Source organism: Ursus arctos, unplaced genomic scaffold (assembly GCF_023065955.2).
Source record: "Ursus arctos isolate Adak ecotype North America unplaced genomic scaffold, UrsArc2.0 scaffold_19, whole genome shotgun sequence".
NCBI classification, from domain to species: domain Eukaryota; kingdom Metazoa; phylum Chordata; class Mammalia; order Carnivora; family Ursidae; genus Ursus; species Ursus arctos.
In genome coordinates this window covers 57,624,827-57,646,107 of record NW_026622863.1, presented here as the reverse complement: position 1 = coordinate 57,646,107, position 21,281 = coordinate 57,624,827, and the positions used below count along the sequence as shown (strand labels likewise).

The 21,281-nt window shown below is 55.4% G+C and overlaps 1 protein-coding gene across 5 annotated transcripts in view; it reads left to right on the top strand.

The window, feature by feature from the left end:
• MYH14 (myosin heavy chain 14) overlaps positions 1 to 21,281 on the top strand; it is a 92,509-nt gene that overhangs the window by 13,164 nt on the left and 58,064 nt on the right. For 2 of the 5 annotated variants that reach the window (XM_057314589.1, XM_048223870.2), the window contains exons 2-10: positions 4,269 to 4,679; positions 8,858 to 9,014; positions 12,309 to 12,336; positions 12,464 to 12,566; positions 13,242 to 13,262; positions 14,648 to 14,740; positions 15,397 to 15,460; positions 17,592 to 17,690; positions 18,708 to 18,848. In XM_057314589.1, the coding sequence (XP_057170572.1) occupies positions 4,272 to 4,679; positions 8,858 to 9,014; positions 12,309 to 12,336; positions 12,464 to 12,566; positions 13,242 to 13,262; positions 14,648 to 14,740; positions 15,397 to 15,460; positions 17,592 to 17,690; positions 18,708 to 18,848 (1,114 nt within the window). In that variant the 5' untranslated portion in view covers positions 4,269 to 4,271. Of the gene's footprint in view, positions 1 to 1,336; positions 1,461 to 2,019; positions 2,128 to 4,268; positions 4,680 to 8,857; positions 9,015 to 12,308; positions 12,337 to 12,463; positions 12,567 to 13,241; positions 13,263 to 14,647; positions 14,741 to 15,396; positions 15,461 to 17,591; positions 17,691 to 18,707; positions 18,849 to 21,281 lie in introns of those variants that run through there. The other 3 variants (XM_048223871.2, XM_048223872.2, XM_057314590.1) reach the window with 3 other exon arrangements.

Here is a 21,281-nt window from a genome sequence, read left to right as displayed (position 1 = left end):
GGCGTCTACACTCCCCACCCCCAGCTCGAGTTCCTACTGTGTGTTAGGCCGGGTCGGGGTCCTAGCTGGAGGTCCCGGGCCTATTCCGCAGACGGGGAAACTGAGGCTCGTTTTGGGACCTTGGACGCTCTAATACCTGAGTCATCGCGTTCGGTCCTCCGCCTCCAGATAACGTGTCTCTGTTCTCACGTGTAAAAATCGCAGACCAGAGACACGGGTCACGACTGACAGAGAAAGAAGGGTAGGGAAAGACATATTTGAGCGCTTATTATGTACTCCGGCGTTTATATTTTTACAACTAAATACTTTAATTATATTAACTCGAGGTGGGTTATATCGTACCCATTTTACAGGGAGGGGAAAACTGAGGCTGGACAGAGGCAGTGACTGCAGGGAGACGGTGTTGCGAATAACACCTTGGAGACCAGCTGTGTGCTGGGTCCCTTAACCTTTTTAATCTCACAGTAGTCCCCTAAGGACAGCTGTGATCCTATGGTGTAGGTGGGGAAGCAGGTTCGAGAGAGTTAACCAACGAGGAAGAGGAAATTAATCCCTTTGAGTACCCAGTACCCCAAATCCCTCTTTAGAATGACAGAAGACGGTATGAGTTGAATCCCAGCTCTCCCTCTTACCGACTGTGTGACTTTCAGCGCATTGCTTACCCTCTCTGTGCCTCGCTTTCCCCGTTGGACAATTGGAAATGCTGATCGTCCCTATCATTTTGGGTTTTGAGATCATTCTGTGAATTGAAACCCGGAGAGCTGTTCCAAGAGTAGAAAAGCACCGGCAAGGAGTAGGTGCGCTTACCCTACTCAGTCTTCATTCCAACCATGGGACGACTGAAGCTCCGGAGAATAACGCTTTGTGGCCTTCTTCGGTCCTCCTACTACTCCTGTGGATTGTGTTGTCCTATTTCCGAGGTTGGGGAAACTGAGGTTCAGAAAGATCAAATGACGTCGTGAGACACTGCTTGTTTAAGCACTGGGCTGGGGGCTTTTTTTCTCCCACATCATCTTATTCATTTCACTGGCCCCAATTCACGCAGAGGAAAGCTGAGGCCCAGAAAGTTTGAGCGGGATTCGAACCCCGGAGTCCTCAGCCCTCAGCGCTGCGCGGGTCCTTGACTTTTGCTTGCCAGGAAAAGGAGGAGGGGCACCTGGTGCTGCCGCCGCCGCCGATGCGGCCCACCTGGCAACAGACTCATCCCCGCCTTCCTCCTACCCCCCCCCACCCCATCCCTCCATCCGCTTGTGAAGGGCCTTGCAGCTCCAGGACCCGCCCCCTTCCCCGAGCCGGGCAGGTGCTGGGTGACATCAGAGCCGGGCTCCCTCCGGGTGACGCGACGTGGCCCCGCCCCGCGCTGGACCGCGGAGGTAGTCGCACCTGAGATCTCAATCGGCTAGGAGATTCCCGTGCCCCCTCCCCATCTTCCCGATTCCCGCACCGGCCGGCGGCCCCAGGTAGCCCCGAGGATTCGCGGGTTGAGGGGGCGGCCATAGGGCGCTTGGGTCTCGGGGGAAATGGGGGTTGGGCGCTCGGATTCCTGGATCTGAGGAGGGGAGTTGGGGGCCAGGAATCCCAGGTCTGAGTGAGGACAGTACTAGGAGCCTGGACTTCTAGGTCTTGAGGGACAAAGGCACTGGGGCCAGGACACTGGGTCTGGGGGTCCGGACTCCTGATCTTGAGGAAGGAGGGGGCTGCGGACCCGGATTCCTGGGTCTGAGGGAGGAGGGGCTGGGGGCCTGGACTCCTAGGTCCAAGGGAGGAGGGGGCTGGGGGCCCAGATTTCCGGGTCTGGCCACCGAGGGGACTGGTGATTACTAGCACTAGGCTGAGGTCAGAGGGCTGGATGCCAAGGGCCCGGCCCCTGCCCCAGGGGCGGATCCCTGGCTCCTTTTCCTTTTCCAGCCCAGCAGTCTCTGCCCCTCCCAGGGCAGGTGAAAGCACCTGCCCTGGTGACAGTAATGAGCCCAGGCAGAGGTGTTCCTGCCGGCTAAGGAGGGCGGGGCTGCCGGAGGGGCTCAGCCATTTGGAGCCAAGGCCTGCAGGCCCGCCCCATCAGGGCTGCTGTCAGTCCTCAGGATTTGGATGTCCCATCATCCTCACCTCTAGCCGGGCTGCTGTGAGGTGAGGGGCCCCTGGGCTCATGGGTCCAAGGGAGGAGGGACTGGGGGCTCAGACTCCTGGCTCTAGGGAGGGGAGGAATAGGACCGGATGATTGCAAAAACTCCCAAACCTTTCCTGGTCAAAGGCCGAGGCCTGGAGGGGGAAGTGGGTGGGGTGGGGTAGGGTGAGAGTAGGGACAAAGTCCCAGGGATGGGGCTTGGCTCTGGGTGGATCAGGGCCACACTGGAGGCCGGGGGTTAGCCTTGGCAATTGGGAGCCTGGGAAGTGGGGGGGGGGGGGGGAGTGGGGGGGAGAACCCTGCTGCTTGAGGGCAGGAGCCATCCGTTTGAGGCCTGAGAGCACCAGGACCAAGGGCTGCTGGTGCTGGGGCCTGTGTAGGGGGTCTGGGTGGAAGTGGGATGTGTGGTCTGGAGCCAAGTTTCCAGGTGGGAGAGGCTCTGAGGGAAGAGCCTGATGGGACCAGATATGGGGATGCCTCAAGAGGGGCTGGGTGTTTGGAGAGACTTCTCCAGGGCTGTGTTGGAGGTGGGGGGCCTGGAGGGCAGAGGCAGAAACATTGACGTGGGGGAGACAAATATTTGGGTATTCCTGGGACTGGTGTGGATGTTTGGTGGAGGGAGAGAACAGAGGCAGACTTCTTCGGGAACAGGGCACAGTGAGGGACAGGGAGGACATTTTTCCTGACTGGTGCTTAGGCTGCCCTGAAATTGCTCTGGGCTATTCGCTGCTGGTTTAGGGGCCCTTTGAAGGCGGGGAGGGGTCTAGCACATTCTGCCTCACCCAGTGTCTCCATTACAGCGCACGGGTCACACTGGGTTGTGGCCGACTGAGACTAGAGCTGGATCACCCCCAGACCAGGAGCTCCTCAAGGTGGGGCCCCATCTGAAGTATCTCGGGGTCCCCAGACTCACTCCAGGCAGAGCCTGGCATGTGAACAACCTCATGGAATGTTGAGTGAATGCAGAAGTAAATGAATGGGGCCGCTCTCCCCATCATAAAGAAAAGGAAGCCGGGTTGCAGGGAAGGAAGGAACTGATACCTAAGGCTTGAGATTCGAGTCTGTTCTGCAGCTGTGGGGTAGACCAGAAGTGGTTGGGGAACTGAGTGACAGATTGACAGAATCCTAGGGCTCACATTTAAGAGGCTGAGGTCATCGTCATGACCCAGTCTGGCCCTCTTGGTGCCCGATCCTACTTCACCTACCACCTTCTCCCCTTGTTTACTCGGCTCCAGCCACACTGGTTTCTCACAATGCCTCAGACAACACAGGCACACTCCTGCCTCAGGGCCTTTGCACTGGCTCTTCTCCCAGCCTGGAAAGCTTTACCACTCAACATTCCCATGGCTCCCTCCCTTCATCTCCCTCAGGTCTTTATTCAGATACCACATCAGAGAGGCCTTGCCTGGCCATCTCAATTAAAACTGCAGCACCCCTCCATCCTAACATCCCCTGTTCCCTGCTTTCTTTTTCTCCTTGGCATTTATCACATATACTATATAATTTACTCATTTATCTTTTTATCTGTCTCCTGGGATTAGAGCATCGCTATCCAGTAGGAATATAATGCAAGCCAGATATGTAATTTACAATGTTGTAGTTGCCACATTAAAAATGGAAAAAAAAGGAACAAGTGTCGTTAATGTTAATGATGTATTTTATTTAACCTAGTGTATTCAGAGTAACTATCATTGCAATGTATCAGTCATCAAATATAAAAAATACTAATGGGTTTTTTGTTGTACCAAGTCTTTGAAATCTGGCATGTATCTTGTACTTAGAATCCCGTCTCAGTTTGGATTCTCCATTTCAAGTGCCCAGTAGCCATATGGAGCAGCGGCTCCCATACTGGACAGCACTGGGCTGGAATGCAAAAGCCTTATGTAGGCAGGGGGATCCGTTGCTCACTTCTTGGCTGTATGGCTAATGCCTTGAAGGGTGCCCGCCCGGCCAGGCTTATTAGATAGTTATTGAATGAATGAATGAATGAATGAATGAAATTCATAAAGGAGATCTGTGGGCCCATTTTACAGATGTGTAAAACGAGGTCTGATGAAGAAAGGCAGTAGGGAACTGCCTGGATGGGGGAGGATCTGGGCTGGGGCAGAGACCCACCTGACCTCCAGCCTTCTCTCCCCTGCAGACCATGGCGGCAGTGACCTTGTCCGTGCCCGGGCGGAAGGCGGCCCCCAGGCCCGGCCCAGTGCCGGAGGCCGCCCAGCCATACCTGTTCGCGCCCAGTGGGCCGGGCGTGGGTGGCTCGCCAGGGGGCGCCGGCACCTCGCCGCAGGTGGAGTGGACGGCGCGTCGCCTGGTGTGGGTGCCCTCAGAGCTGCACGGGTTCGAGGCGGCGGCCCTGCGGGACGAGGACGAGGAGGAGGCCGAGGTGGAGCTGGCCGAGAGCGGGCGGAGGCTGCGGCTGCCGCGGGACCAGATCCAGCGCATGAACCCGCCCAAGTTCAGCAAGGCCGAGGACATGGCCGAGCTCACCTGCCTCAACGAGGCGTCCGTGCTGCACAATCTCCGCGAGCGATACTACTCGGGCCTCATCTACGTAAGTGGCCGCCAGCCGGGAGGGCATGGCCCCGGGGTGGGGAGCTGGGTCTCAGCCCCCAATTTGAGTAGCGTGAGGCCATTTCTGCTCGGGATCCCGCGTCGTGTGACTATTCCTACACGTAGTTGCCAAATTACGAATTATTGGGTTGCCAGAACGGCCGCAGACCCCGTTGGGGGTGTCCCGGAATATTATACGGTAGATGCCGTGCACCTTATTATTTTTCCTAAAGTCTAAAAAATTCCGAATTCTCAAATAGAACACATCAAAGGGTTTTGAGAAAGGGACATGGGTCTGTCGTAAAAATTAATGACAGCCACCGAGTATGGAAAACTGCACACCAGGCTCTGTGCTAAATGCCCTTCCCCATATATTCATTCACTTCCTCTCGCTGTACACAAAGCAGAGCCTATTATTAGCTCCGTTTTATCCAAAAGGAAACTGAGGCCCGGAGAGATTTCATAACAATAAACACTGACATTTTTTAAGCAGGCACTAGGTACTCTTAAATGTATTGTCTCAATACACTTTCCCAATTATAAAGCATTCTGTCCCCATTTTACAGACTGAACAAACACAGAGGCCCAGAGAGGTCAAGTTCCTTGACCAGGGTCACCCGGGGGGACTTAGGGGACCTGGGTCATCTAGCTGCAGGCACCGTCCCTCTGCTTTGGGGCCTCTCAAGATGAAGATGGGATTGGTGATAGTGAGGTTGACTCTGGTGGCCTCGTGCCTGTTGAGTGTTGAGTCTCTCTCACATTATTTAATCTTTACAGCAAACAGGTGGAGTAGGGAGGGCTGTGGTTCGTAAGCCCGTCTTTGCAAGTTACAATAACCTGGGGAATTTTTTTGGAAAGTATTCGCCCCTGAGCCCCACCCTACCCTGCTTAAATCAGGCTTTCCGGGGCTGTGACATGGACAATGGTATTTTTAATAAGCTTCCAGGGTGGTTCTAATGGGCAGCCAGAGCGTTATTAGAGCAAACAGGATTAAAGAGATCGGCAAAGCATGTCGACAATAGTAATGAAAAATAATAATAATGGTGCCTAGCAAATATTTATTGGGCACTTACCACGTGCCCAGCGCTGTTCTGAGTGCTGAGTGTGGGTTATCCGCGCACCTCTGGGCCGGGGACGGTTGTGATCACCTGATGTTCAGAAATGTGAAGTGACTTGGATCCCTGGTCACACGGATAGGAAAGAGTTCGGGCGGGATTTGAACGCAGGCAGCTGGCCACAGAATCGCACTCCAAACAGCAGCTTAGAGGGCTGGGGTCTCACCGCCTTGTGCTGGCCCCCCAAGAAAAATCTTGAAATACCTAGCTAACACCCTCAAAGGAAAAGTGCTGGTTTGATATTTGAAAAAAAAAAAAAATGACAAAACTTTAATGGGAGTAATAAAAGAACATTTAACTCAGTGATGAGAGATCGAAATACAAAAATAAACAGAGTGGCCCTAATATCCACCCTGTTAAGGGTCACAGATCCCAAGCTCAGAATATTTTTATGAAGTCTGACTCCCATTTGGGAAGGAGGAGACCAAGGCTGTGAGGGCCAGTGGCTGGCTCAGAGCCCCTCAGCCTGAGGTGGCCATTGTGGGATTGGAATTGAGGGCTGCCTGACCCCGGATGGGGTTGGCAACGTTCTCCAGGCCGCACTGGGTCCCTGCTGAGTCCTCGCTTGCTTTTGCAAACCCTGGGAAAGAGGCCTCGGCCCAAGCCACTCCCCTGGATCTCACCAATGGAAGCGAGATGGAAGATTCCAGAAGACTAGACGGGAAGCTAATTGGGCCTTACTAATAACCATTAGCACTTGGTGAGTGCCTGCTTTCTCTGTCGGCTGCTGTTCTAGACCTTCTGATGTGATCTTGCTGACCCCCCTCTCTGCACACGGCTGCGAGGTAGGAATTACCAGCTATTCCCCCACTTCCGAGAGGGGAAGCCACCGGCCCCGCGGTAGTTAACAACGAACGTATTAAGCACGCACAGTGTTCCAGGGCCCTTTCCGGGACCCACAGGTGCAAGATGAACCTGTGGATGGTTCCACCCTATGTGGAAGTGCTGTTCCCGTCCCCGTTCGATGAGAACGTGAGATCAGAAAGTTCAGGATGCTTGCTGCAGCCACCAGCCAGAAGGTGTCAGACGTGTGATCAGGCTCCACCCCTGCTTGTCTGCGGCCTGTGCCTTGTAGATGTTTGACTGGCTGACTGGTGATGGTGGAAAGTTCCGGAGGGGGGCGGGTGGTATCTGGGGCTCCAGAAACCCAGTTTCTGCCACTAACACGCTATTTGGCCTGGAGTCCCTGAGGGTCTCAGTCCCTTTGCCCGGATGCTTTGGGCAAGAAGGGAACCCATCTGTTGAGCACACGCCATGCTCAGAATCTTTTTAGGTGGTCAGGATTAAAAGCCCATTTTCTGGGGCTGGGGACTGAGGCTCAGGGAGGGCAAATGCCTTGTGCGAGTCACACAACTGGAAACCCAGGATGACATGGCTTTGAGGTCTGAGTGAGCTCTTAGCTCCCAGGTGGGATCGGTAACAGGAGAGTCTTGGGACCAACACTTGGAGTGCCTTTTATGGCCCCGCCTTGGGCTGGCTGGTTTTTATTCATTATCTCCCTTAATCCCCAGAGCCTCTGTAATGAGGTGGGGAGGAAACCGAGACTGTGGAGAGAGTCACTGGGCTGGTCGGCTTCGGAGCCCCGAGGGCTGGGCAACCGCTCCAGACCCTTCCAACCGGGTGTCCCCAGCTCTGCCCCCTCGACTCAGGTGTCCCCAGCCCTGTCTGCGCACACCAGCCTCTGCCCTTTGCTCCCTGGCCTTGGCAGCCAGTTCAGGTTGCCATGGGGGGGGGGGGGTGGTGTCGTCCTGGCAACAAGGTGTGGCTGGCGGGAGGGGGCTGAGGTGGGAGGGTGGCGTGGGGAGTGGGTTCCTCCGCCAGCCAGGAGTGGGGGCCCGGGCGCCAGCAGCCATGAGATACCCTCCCAGGGAATGTGGTCCGGCTGCCCCGCCCTCTGCCAGCCGGGAGCTTCGGGGAGCCGCTCTTCAAGGCAGGGAAGGCAGACACCCAGCAAACCGGTTGTTCTGCTCCCGGCTGGCCACCCACCCTCCCACTGTTAAAAGGTTGGCACCTGGGAGCCGGGCAGCCCATGGTGGCCACACCCTGCTCAGCTTGAGAAGCGCAAGCTGTCTGGGGAGCTTAAAGCAGCCCTACTACTAACCCACTAAGGAGCTGGCTGGCCGGCCGATTAGCTAAGCGGTTTAATTGTTTACTAGCGAGGCCACTAAGCACATACCTCTCTGGTTGGTTTCGCTAGCTAATTCCGGCCAGCTCAGCCGGGGAGCTCTCTGGGGTGGTTTAGCTGGGTGACCAGCTAGCTTTCTAGCAATCCTCACTGCCTCTCTGTGGCTCCGGTGCCTCTGTGTGAGCTGAACCCCGGGGCCCATCGGGTGTGGGCACGAATTCGGGAAGTCCGTGAACTTGGATGCAAGAAAAATTGCATCTTTATTTTCACGCCCCTTGATCCTAAACTGTAGCATTCCCTCCCCTGAGAGTGTAAGTGGGGCCCACGAGTCTGTTTTCAGTAGAAACCACAGACTTGTTCCTGTCACGTTTCAGGGCCAGATACTGTGATATCTCATGATGTTTTATGTATATTCGAATAAGTACATACAAATGTAACTATTCCTCCTCTTTCAGTGCAAACAGTCCTCATCTTGGGTTCTTTATTGGATAATGCTTTGAAGATAATTCTCTATCCATACACCGCGAGTATTGTAGGAATCCGTTGTGAGAACATGTATGCAGGTCATTTCCCGACTTCTGCCATTACAAAGGGTGCTGCAGCCGATGAGCTCGCACATGGTCATCTTCTATGTGTGTGCATCCAGGTGGTAGTGGACTGTGACCCAAGTCTGGCTGGCTGCAAAGGCCGCATTCTCTCTCAGGGTGAATCCTTATCCATACAGCACCTTGTGCAATTTGGAAAGATTCTCTTCTACCATCAGCCTGAAAGGCTTTGTAAAAAATGTTCAAATCTACATTGTCATGATATGAATGGCAGCCCCTCTGATGGATGTCCTTGTGCAGTGCACAACCTGCCCAGCTGTACAGGGCAGTCCCACGCTGTCCCCTGGGCCTCAGCCAGACACCTGAGGCCCTCCCCTTTTTTTGCCTGCTGCAGACATACTCTGGCCTTTTCTGTGTGGTCATCAATCCATACAAGCAGCTTCCAATCTATACGGAGGCCATCGTGGAGATGTACCGGGGCAAGAAGCGCCATGAAGTGCCACCTCACGTGTATGCGGTGACCGAGGGGGCCTACCGAAGCATGCTCCAGGGTGAGTGTGGGTCTGGGACTGCTGGGCATGTCTCTTCAAGGGGGAGCCTGGTCTGGGGGTCAGGATAAGATGACAGGTCAAGAATTTCAGACCCTGAGGCTTTCTCATGGGGCAGAAGGAAGCACAAATGGAGGGCTGAGTGGATAAGTTCTGGGTCCTACCAGTCAGGTCCCTTTTTACTTGTCTCTTTGTTCACCCCTTCTCTCAACAGTATCATCTGGGAGCCAGTTGGTACGAGGCTTCTGTAAAATTTTCTCTTGAGATAGCCATTCTTAGTGTTCGTTCATTCAATATTTACATTGTTGACGTGATCCACATCGTCACGGAATTAACGTTAGTCCCTTCGATGGTGGGCAGTGTGGGGTTACTGTGTACGGTTGGGCAGGTTGTACAAGGATGTCCAGGAAAATGACATAATTCACATGTACTATACATACTGTAATCATTGTAAATTATTCCATGTCGATTTTAATATTTGGTTTATATTAAATGCATATTAAATATTTTAACCTTTATGTCTTACTATCATATGACGTGCAATAGTATGCAGCAGTAGATGTATATGGTGTGTATTACACTTATATCGCATATCATATGCTATGGTTCTATGGTGGGTTATAATGATGCATTTATAACAGAAAATGCGGTGGTTCTGAGTGTGGGGTGCATTAACGTCACCTGGAAACTTGTCCCAAGTGCAAACCTGGGCCCCACTCCAGACCTGCGAAGTCAGAGAAACTCTGGGGGTTTCACAAGATCCCCGGGCTCCCTCTGGGGCTCCTGATGCCGGCACCGAGTTTGAGAACCACTGGTATAATATCCAATATATCGTATACCCTCATTATGCAGTAGGACACGTTTCTAGGCAACGTTTTCATGTTCACATTGTAAATTTATATTTGATCATTGGTGACACCTCTTTCCTTTGGTTATATAATCTGATTTGTTATATACTTATTTTTATAATAATTTTTATCCATTATTATATGTTAGTTATTATACCTTAGGTATGAGTAAACGAACAAACAAACAATAAAGCAGGGGTGAGGGGCTGCTCTGGGCCGAGCACTTTTCGTGGATTGACACGTTTAACCTCATAATGAGCCACCCCATAGAGTAGGTGTGCTTGTTATCCCTGCTTTCCAGATGGGGAAACTGAGGCACAGAACAATCATTCCCATCATTGCCTACAGTCCCACTGGTGGGTAGGTGGCCGAGGTGGGTCTGGAACCCAGGGCTCCTGCCCTCCGCCTCCCTGTATGTAGGTCACACTGTGTGTCACATCCTCACCCTGGGCTGGGTGTCGTGGGTTTTGCTGTGTGACTCACCTGGTTCTAGTACCCCACCCCAGCTCAGCCTCTTGCTCTCTGTGCGGCCCTAGCAGAGCAACTGTCCCTCTCTGAGTCTCTTTCCTCACCTGTAAAATGGAGACGATAAACCCTAGCTGAACAGAACGTGATTCGTTCGGCTAACTACAATTTGAGTCCCTACTATGTGTGCCACTTTGTGCTGGGTGTGAGAAATTCAAAGATGCGAGAGCAAGATCCCAGACCCCAGGGCTCAGCCCCCCATAGAAAACAGGCCACAAAACAGCATTATGTACTAACTAGTATATAAAAACTTTTTTGGATGTTCTCTCTGAGTTCTGACTACAGCCCTGTGAGGTAAGGGCTGTTTGAGCCGTGTTTTTGAAACGGGGAAACTGAGGCACAGAGCATCTTAGAGACTGGCCCAAGTTCACAAAGCAAGGCAGAGGGGAGGCTGGGCCTTGAACTCACATCCAGATGGCTCCCAAACCAGGCTGAATGCATCTCTCCCTTTGGCTTAAAACCACCTGCCTGGAGCCCTCCTGCCCCATTTAAAAGCTATCCTGATTTTTTTAAATGATTTATTTATTTATTTGAGGGGCAGGGGGAAGGGCAGAGGGAGAGAGAGAATCTCAAGCAGACTCCCCACTGAGCATGGAGCCCGACACGGGGCTCGATTTCACAACCCCGAATCCATGACCTGAGCCGAAATCAAGAATCGGACGCTTAACCAACTGAGCCACCTACGTGCCCCCCAGACTATCCAGATCTTTCAGTCATGGCCTCCAAACCCATCAGCACAATCTCCAGCTCTGCCCTGTCCCCCAGCCTCTCTGGCCTCCTTTCTGTCTCTTGGTCTCACCACAGGGCCTTTGCACTGGCTGTGTCCTCTGCCTGGAATGCTCTTTCTCTCCTTCCTCATCCTTTAAGGCTGAGCTGAAACATCACCTCTTCTGGGAAGCCTTCCTGGCCCTCCACCCCTCAGTCTTATTACGTTACACCAGGGCTTCTTAATCCCGGCTCTGTTGGCATTTGGGGCTGGAGGATATAGGGTATCCCATGCATGGTAGGATGGTCAGCATCCTACCTACTGAGCTCTTCTCAGTAGAAACTTGTAGGACCTTCCGGTTGCAACAACCAAACCAGAAATGTCTGCAGACACTGACAACTGTCAAATCATCTTCGGTTTTACCTTATGTGCTTTTTGTCCCCCAACTCAAGCAGAAGCTCCGTGAAGGCAGGGACTTTGCCATTTCCCACCGTCCTAGGAGATGGCACTTAGTCGGTAATCAGTCGTGTCAGACGCAGGGCGAGTGCTGGGGAAATGGCGCGAACCACGCTGTGCTCTCTGCTGGGCAGAGACCCACCGACGGACCGCCCGTCACCGTCACTACTGTATTGTGGCCTGTTTTGTGCCAACGGCTGAGCCTTGGGGGCCAGGACCTTGCTCTCCTGTCTTTGCATCTCACACACCCAGCATGAGGTGGTGCGCAGGAGGGGCTCACATGGAAGTTTGTTGAATGAATTACATTCTGTTCAGTTGGGAGTTTTTCGGCTCCATTTTACAGGTGAGGAAACAGGCTGAGAGAGGGAGAGCTACTTTGCCAGCGTCACACAGCAACCAAGAAGCTGGGGTGGGTGGGGTGTTAGAATCCAGGAGCATCACACGTTAAAACCCTTTTGGAGGGAGGGGCGCCTGGGGGGCTCAGTCCGTGAAGCATCTGCCTTCAGCTCAGGTCATGATCCTGGGGTCCTGGGATCAAGCCCTGCATCGGGCTCCCTGCTTTTCCCTCTCCCTCTGTCCTCCCCCCACTCATGCTGTCTCTCAAATAAATAGATAAAATCTAAACAAAAACAAAAACAACAACAACCACCTTTTGGGGGGCAAAAGACTTTTCCTTACCCGTTTGGAAAGGGTGTGGTGTAAGAGGTCAGGGTCCCACTAGAGAGACCCTCCAGGTGACATGTCGGCCTCTGTCCCTTACAGATCGTGAAGATCAGTCCATTCTCTGCACGTGAGTAATCCTGAAGGACTTCCTGGGGGAGGTGGGGTCCTGGCTGTGTGTGGCTCTGCTTGGAACGGGCAGGTCTTACCTGGCATCATTGTCAACCCCTTTTGCTTCCCCTTTGTATCCCCCATAGTGGGGAATCCGGGGCTGGGAAGACAGAAAACACCAAGAAGGTCATCCAGTATCTCGCCCACGTGGCATCGTCACCAAAGGGCAGGAAGGAGCCAGGAGTACCGGTAAGTGCCCTGTCCCGGGACATGCTGTGGACCCTGCTACCAGCATCGCCCCCTCCATCTAAGGCCCTGCTTTTCCCCATAGCCCCTGCCTTCCTTATGGAGAGCCATAACTGTGAGCCTTCTCTTGGCTGCCCATGCCACCTGCACACCTACTGTGTGCCTGAGACAGTGCTAGGAGTGGAGGCAGGATGGAAACGGAAATTCAAGGGCCAGTTCATGGCTTCATTAGCCCTCAGAACAGCACCTGGCACACGGTAGGTGCTTACAGTCCTGAGCACCTACTATGTGCCAGGCCTGATGTAAGGACCTACGATTCCCAGTTCCCTTCACCAGTGAGCATCTATCTGGTACCAGTCTCTCTGCTTACATGAACTTAACACTCCAGTGCGTGGGTGTTGTTCTCCCGTGTTAAAGATGAGAAACGGCAGGCATGGCTGGCATGAGTCGGCCGTTGGAGGTCACACACCCAGGAAGGGCTAGAGAGGACTCAAACCCAGATGATATGGTTCCCCCAAGTCCACCCTATTCCACATCCCCAACTTCCCCGGCCCCTCATGTCTCCCCACCCCACCCACCACCCAAGACCGCCAGTTCACCTGTGTGTCTGTCCACGTTCCATGTGCCGCGTCCTGGTGTGTGTCCCGGTCCGTGTCTCGTGTCCCGTGACTTCCTCAGGCTGCCAGCACCTTGTCTTATGTGAGTAGCAGGGAATCCCCTCGAATCATGCTACCTCTCACGCCACCCGGGTCAGCCCAACCCACAGTCTTCCCAGTAGACAGGCCCCAGGGCACCAGTGGCGGCAGGGGGAGCCGCGCCACTGCTTACGGTGGTCCTACTGTGTGCGTGCCAGGCCCCGTGCTGTCATTTAATGCCACCCTAGTGTGTGCACACAGGGCTCCCCGCTGTTGTTTCTGGCAGCCCTATGCGTGCACACGCCCGGAGCCCATGTTGCTGTTTAGTGCAGTCCTACTGTGTGTGTGCCAACTGGCCACAGACGCCAAGATGAAACAACTCAAGAGACCAAATTGTCATTTACTGCTGATCTGCTGAATGTGTGTAGATGGGCCCACAGACACATGGAGTCACACGGCCCAGAGAGCCACAGCGCCATTATTGCAGGCCACCTGTATACAGCCAATTGAGGCTAGTGTCTGAGGGCTCACAGGAATTTATTTTTTTGAGAAGATTTTATTTACTTATTTGAGAGAGAGAGAGAGAGAGAGTGAGAGAGACAGAGCATGAGTGGGGGTGGGTGAGGCAGAGGGAGAAGCAGACTCCCCGTTGAGCAGGGAGCACTATGCAGGACTCGATCCCAGGACCCTGGGATCATGACCTGAGCCGAAGGCAGATGCTTCACTGACTGAGCCACGCAGGTGCCCCGGCTCATAGGAACTTAAAGAAATAGTTGATGCCCTCAAGGACCTCGCTAGGAGGGGAAGGGGGTTGCTGTTTCCTGAACACCTACTGTGCTCCTGGCTCCGATGCTGAGGTGGCTGGAGGGAAGTTCAGAGTAAGATCCCTCCCCTGGAGCAGCCGGGTGGGGGAAGGAAGCTACCATCGCTTGATTGCCTACTATGTGCCAGACGGTTGAAGATTTTTTTCTTAATTAATCCTGCGAGTAATGCGTGAGTACGTGTTTTTTACAACAACGGAAAAAGATAAAGCAAAATTCCTCTTTGGTCCTCTCCGTCCTCCTTCCCTGGAGTGGCATACACTGTCGACAGCTTGGTGTGTGTCCTCGTAGACCTTTCTCTAAATGCTTGCAAACATGCGTCTATACCTGGAGAAGTGGGAGTCTTGTGGTGTTTTTTCTCGATTTATTTTTACTAATGGGATCACGTTGTAGGTGTTGCTCTGCCACGGGTTTTCGTTATGTTCTGTTGTTTCCACTCCACAATGTATCTTGGAGATGTTTCCTTGTTCCCTTCATAGTAAACTGAAGGGCAAGACCTGGATGTGGGAGAGCAGGCCCAGCCACAGGCACGCGGAGGCCCCTCACACACGCGCACCCGGCCAGTTACGGCACAGACCCCCGCCCCGGCCCGCTTTCCACTGACTGGCTGTCTCCCCGCGCCCCGCAGGGTGAGCTGGAGCGGCAGCTTCTTCAGGCCAACCCCATCCTAGAGGCCTTCGGCAACGCCAAGACCGTGAAGAATGACAACTCCTCCCGATTCGTGAGTGCTGGGGGAGGGCAGAGCCTGGCTGCCGGGAGCTTTGGGGGTGGTTAAGGGGAAGCAAGAAGTGTGGGCAGACTGAGGGAGGAGGGGCTGGGGGCCTGGACTCTTGGGTCTGAGGGAGGAGGGGGCTGGGGGCAGGATTCCTGGGTCTGAGGGAGGAGGAGCTGGGGGCTTGGACTCCTGAGTCTGAGGGAGGAGGGGCTGGGGGCCTGGACTCCTGGGTCTGAGGGAGGAGGAGGGGCTGGGGGTGAGGACTCCTGGGTCTGAGGGAGGAGGGGGCTGGGGGCAGGATTCCTGGGTCTGAGGGAGGAGGGGCTGGGGGTCTGGACTCTTGAGTCGGAGGGAGGAGGAGCTGGGGGCCTGGACTCTTGGGTCTGAGGGAGGAGGGGGCTGGGGGCAGGACTCCTGGGTCTGAGGGAGGAGGGGCTGGGGGTCTGGGTCCTGAGGAAAGTAGTCAAAGGGGCCCAGACCTTGAATTCCCCAGGGAGCCCCTGGTTGGGACCTCACAATTGGGGTGGGGTTCAGATGGAGGGAGAGAGAAGGTCCGAGATGCAGCACTAGCTCTGGGAGGGGTGAGTGTGGGTTAGGGGTGCTCTTCAGGTCCCCCGTGGAGAAGAGGACCCTCAGCTAACTCCCACCCCCTTCCTTTCCAGGGCAAATTCATCCGCATCAACTTCGACGTGGCCGGGTACATCGTGGGTGCCAACATCGAGACCTGTATCCTCACATAGCCCCAGGGGGGCACCTGGTGGCCGAGGAGGGTGGCCCTTGGGATCTCACAGGTGTTCACACACACGGGGAAGCCTGGCTCCCTGATGGTCAGAAACCATGCCTCAGTTTCCCCCTCTGTGGAAGAAGGGAAAAGAACCTCGGGAAGGCATAGATCCAGCACCACCCCCCACCAGTGGAGAGGGGAGGGAAGGACTGCCGTGGCCTTGCTGAGGGGCTGTGGGGCGGCTGTGGCTTACCACAGAGAGAGGACACAGAGCACAGGCAGCAGAGGGAACAGGCATGTGGGGCCAAGTGGGGGGGTGACCAGGGCCAGCTTCCAGAGTCCCCTCCCCGAGGAGTCACACAGGATGGGCAACGAGATGTGAGACACGTGTGAGGTGTTGTCCACCAGGGACGCTCGTTAGAGACTCCATCAGCGCCCCGGGGTTTTTCGTGGGGACCAGTCACGTCAGCGCCCTCAGCCTGGCACGTATCAAAATTCCAGACTCTCCGCAGGAAAGCAGGTGTTCAGCAGAAATCGCGTTGTGTGCACCAGCAGCTTGGGCACGGGGAGCCCCTCCTGGCGGTCGTGGCGGCCGTCAGAGCAGGCCATCTCAGACCTGTGGTGTCAGCCCTGCTCTGCACAGGCAGCATGCAAGCTCAGTAGGAATTTATTTTTTAAGGTTTTATTTGAGAGAGAGAGCGCGCGTATGTGAGCACACAAGTGGGGGGAGGGGCAGAGGGAGAAGAAGAAGCAGGCTCTCTGCTGAGCAAAGAGCCCGCTGTGGGGCTCGATCCCAGGACCCCGGGATTATGACCTGAGCCAAAGGCAGATGCTTAACCGACTGAGCCACCCAGGCGCCCCTCAGCTCAGTAGGAATTTAAAAGATAAAGCCCCGGAGTTCCAGGAGTGCAGAATTTAAGAGAATGGGCAAAGAAATCATACCCACCGGGGGTTTGAATTCCAGCTCTGCCACTTTGAGGCCGAGCCCTTCGGCACATTACTTGACCTCTCTGTGCCTCTGTTTCCCCCTCTGTGGAAGAGGAAGGATCCTAGAACCTGCCCTCGAAGAGCTGGAGGGCAATGGGGGTCAAATTCTTTGCACGGCACCTGCCATATAGTAAGTATTCGAGAACGAGCTGCCATCATTAGGAGTTAACGACTGGAGTAAATTAGCAATGTCCTTATCGATGTTAATATTCTTGGTTGCTAAGTAGTAATCGTCATGTCAGCTGTATTAACAATAAACCACATGCCCACACCCCAGAGGTGTCTGAGAAGCCCACAGCCTTCTGTGGTCTGGGGAAAGGCTGGGAAGCAGATGTAGGATGTAAGGGGTTTTGTAGGAAGCCTTCGCAGATGGGCATCTCCCATTTCCTGAGGGTTTGCTCTGCTCCTCGTGCTGTCTGAGAGCTCTCCCTGTGTGATCCCAGTTCCTCATCCCCGTGCCCCTTACCAGCCCATTTAACAGAAGAAGAAACCGAGCCTCGGGGCGTGTGCTTCCCCCACCCCGCCCTGCCTGCTGGGACCCCCTCCCTAAGCCCTCCCCACCTTACCCGAGCAGGTTAGCGACCCGGGGCTTGGTCCATGGTTTGCAGCAGCTGTTGGGCCCGGCTCCCCGAGGTAGGTCCCGCGTTATGACTGTCATGGCGAATGGGTCCTGTGTGGTCCATGAGCAGGGGCACGGAGGGGTGAACAGGTTAGCAGGAGTTTTATTTTACTTTAAGGTGGCTTGCCAATTCGTAGAGTGTGAACGTGCCATGTGACTTTCCTAGAAGGGAGGAGCCGGTAGTCCCACTCTCCATATAGGGAAACTGAGGCCGGCAGGGTAACAGTGGCCAGAGATATTCTTTGCCATGGTTAGCTTCAAGCCAGGCACTGCTCTGGTGTTTGACACAGAACAACGCATCTACCCTCACAGCAACTCATTCGTGGGCGTTACACTGAGCCTCTTGCACATATAAGGAAACTGAGGCACGCATGCTTAAGCGACATGCCCAAGGCCTGGGCTGTGGACAACTCCACGGTTCACAGGATAGCAGGAGGGCAGCACGGGTCGAGGGGGCTGGGTGGGCTCCCCTCGCCGCCCCCCCCACCGCCCCTCGCCTGCAGGGACCTTGACTCCAGGCCGCCCAGACCTGCTGGAGAAGTCGCGGGCCATCCGCCAGGCCAAGGACGAGTGCAGCTTCCACATCTTCTACCAGCTGCTGGGAGGCGCAGGGGAGCAGCTCAAAGGTCAGTGCTGCGGCTCACAGGGAGCGGGGGGCAGAGGGGAGCCCCGTGTGGGCCTCTGGCTTCCCTGGGCCCCGGGAGGAGGAACTGGGAGGCAGTAAGATTTGTCAAGCTCCTGCTTTAGGTCAGGCTCCTGCTGGGCTGTGGGTTCTGGTGCCCCCCCCCGCCCCCGCAGTCCGCTGCCCCTGGTTTCTGCCGCATCGTGACCTTGACGTTGTGACTTTGACCGAGGAGAGAATGCCACCACCCCGGCCCCTCGGCGCCCCTGGCCCATGCTGCTGGCCGTCGCTGCTGCTCTCTGGTCCCAGCTTCCTCCTGGGTCTTGCCCACACCGGCTGCGTGGCCCCCTGGCTGCTGCTCACAGCCCTTCTCTCCTGACACTGCAGGGCCTCTGCTTACTCCGCACGGGTGACGCCACGACTCCAGCTCTGGCGCAGCTCCTGCTGCCTCGTGGTCCTGGTGGGCCTGGTTTGTGTGGCTTTGCCGCACCTGCCGCCTCACCGCGCCCTTTACTCTGCCTCCTGTCTGAGCTTCCTCCTGTCTCCTCATTGCTCCTCCGCCCTCTGGCTGAAGAAAGTCCAGGGCTCTCCTTTACGGGGGCCCCTGCTGTCCCGAGGCTCCTTCCCCCTTAGCCTTGGCTGCCCCCCCCCCCGGCCCCTCCTCACCCAGGCTCCAGGACCCACACGCCTTCTGCCACCAGCCCTGCTGTCCCACGGCTTCTGCTAGCTCAGGCACCCGCGGCCCCGCTGCTTCTGCAGCTCTTGCCTGCTCTGGGCAGTTCCAGGACTTGACAATCTCTATGGAGGGAGGGACGGCAAAAGGGTCCGATGTGGGCTAAGCACCCCCTCCACGCCTGGCCCTTCCCATCAAACCGTGAGGAGAGGGTCCTCATTTGACAGAGGAAGAGACCGAGCTCCCCAGTGGGGGAGGTGAACACTTGCCCCTGGGGTGGCCATCGGGACGGAAGTCTGACTCCACAGTTCACCCTTGACCTTGGCTTCCATTCATTACCCCCTGCAGCTGAACTTCTCCTGGAGCCTTGCTCCCACTACCGCTTCCTGACCAACGGGCCGTCATCCTCTCCCAGCCAGGAGCGGGAGCTCTTCCACGAGACGCTGGAGTCACTGAGGGTCCTGGGATTCACCCCGGACGAAATCACCTGTGAGTGAGCCCTGAGCCCCAGCGAAGGGTGGGGCTGCGGCAGCACGTGGGCAGGCAGGGAACCTGGACAGGCAGTCCTCTCTGGTTGGGGAAAAAGATACAGGGATGGGAGGAGGGAGGAGGTACAGCTTTAAGGAGGGGATCGGGAAGGGGACACAGAGATGGTGACCTCTGAGCCAAGGCCTGAGGAGCTGAGAGGGTGAGCACTGGTGCTAGTAGGGTGTTACCCCCCTAAATAGAACGGTGGGTTATTTTACCAGCAAAATGGATTTATTCGGGAATAGCGGGGAATTGTAATTTGGAATAAGCAAGCTAGGACAGGAATCTAGCAAGGGACGGGAACTTTATCTTACGGAGAAGAGAAGGAAGTCAGAAGAGGTTGTTTTGAACGAAAGTCCTTTGAAGAAAAGCAAGAGTTCAGGGTGTTGACGGTTTCTCTGGCGAGCTGCTTGGGCGGCCAATTTCTTGTAGGAGATGCAGTGTGCATCTTTCCCTGTTGGGGCCTGTCACTGAGGATTCTTTCCTGTTGAGGATTCTTCTGTTGGTGTTTGTACTTGACATTGAGTGGTGTGGCTCCCCCTTCCAGCCTCCCCTTCCAGCCTCCCGAGTCCGCTTTCGTGAAGTTTCCCTTACTAGGGAAAAGAGAGAGAAAAGCATTCTAGGCAAGGGGAACAGCCTGTGCAAAGGCCCTGGGGCAGGAAAAGCATGGCGTGTTTGAGGAATTGAAGCTTCTAGAGTGGATTCAGTCTAGTGTGTGACCGAGGGGTGAGGAGATGGACCTGCCAAGGCAGGCGGGCCTCAAACACCAGCCTGAGGGTCTGGGACTTTGTTCTGGGGGCCCCGGGGAGCCATGGGAGAGCTGGGAGCAGGGCAGAGGCCCCTTTGAGCTGTATGGAGGACGCGTTGGAGGCCCGGAGGAGGCTGAAACAAAGGTGCAGGGAAGACCCTGACTGTGGCCCTGGTTGGTCTGCACTGGGCGGCACTGGAGCGAAATACTCGGCTCATCACCCGTGTGGTGATGCTTTGCCCCCACCGGTTTTCACCAGATCGTGTGTTTTGACGGTAGTTCTGCGGAAGTCTTGTATTTGTTTGCTCGCACCGCTTTAACACGGCACCGCGGGCCAAGTGCCTTCAGCAGCAAAAATGGATCATCTCCCCGTTCTGGAAGCCAGAACGCTGAGCTCGAGGTGCTGGCAGGGTTGCTCCGTCCTGGGAGAATCTGTCTGCTCCCTGCCTCGCTCCCCGATTCTGGTGGTTTCCTGGCAGACTTCGGAGTTCCTTGGCGTGGAGAAGCATCACCCGAGCTCCGCCGTCATCTTCACGTGCCTTCTCCCCGTGCGCGCATCTGTGTGTTCAAACTCCCGTCCTTCTATAAAGCCGCCCGTCGTGTGGGGTTAGGGGCCGCCCTACTGCACTGTGATCTGCTCTTGACTTAAAGAATTCCATCTGCAATGACCCAATACCCAAAGAAGGCCACACTCCGGGAGGGTCTGGGGGTTAGGACGTCAACATACCTGCTTTGGGGGGAGAGGGTACGATCCGACCCGTAACAAGTACACATAGGTGGACCCCAGTCTTTTTGCAACCGCCTGACTGTTCACTGTTTGGATGCACTTTGAGTCCGGTGGAGAGAGACCCCCAATGTCTAAGGCGGAGCCGAACGGCTGGGTTTCTTTCTCCTCGGTTCTTGGCACTGCGGGAGGCCCTGGGAGCTATTGTTGGCTCCAGGGCCAACTGGGAGGGCTGGAACCTGAGCAAGCGAGCGAGGGAGCGCCAGCTTGGCCGACTCCCCGGGCTGCAAACAGGCCGGACTTTTCGGCCCTATTGACACAGGGTCCCAGGCCTCCCCCGCTGGATTTCCCAACTGTGGTTGCGAAACTTCCTCCGCCTGTGCGTCTCTGCTCTCCTCCCGGGGCAGCTGGCAAACAAATCCAGATGGCAGCCACAGTGGGGGCCTGGCCTCCTGACACAGGTCACCTCAAGTAACCCTCCCGGTGGCTGCCCCGCTGCTGCGTGCTGGGCGTGGTGGGCAGCAGTGATTTTTGCAATTCTGAAACAAGACTTTGGAAGTGACATATACCTGCATGACATAATCTGAATGTGCCAAAGGTCGTAGTGTGGAAACCAGGTCTCCGGCAGGGCCCTGAGCCCTACTTTTCCCCTGGCTTCCCGCACATCCTTCCAGAAATATTTTAGACATCTAAGAAAGGACACACATTATTTTCCCTTCCTTCCTTCCTTCCTTCCTTCCTTCCTTCCTTCCTTCCTTCCTCCTCCCTCCTCCCTCCCACCCTCCCTTCTTCCTTTGTCAGGCAGAGGGAGCCGCAGGCTCCCCGCTGAGCAGGGTATCAGTCCCCTGACCCTGAGATCATGACCTGAGCTGAAGGCAGACACTTAATCTACGGAGCCACCCAGGCGCCCCATTATTTTTCT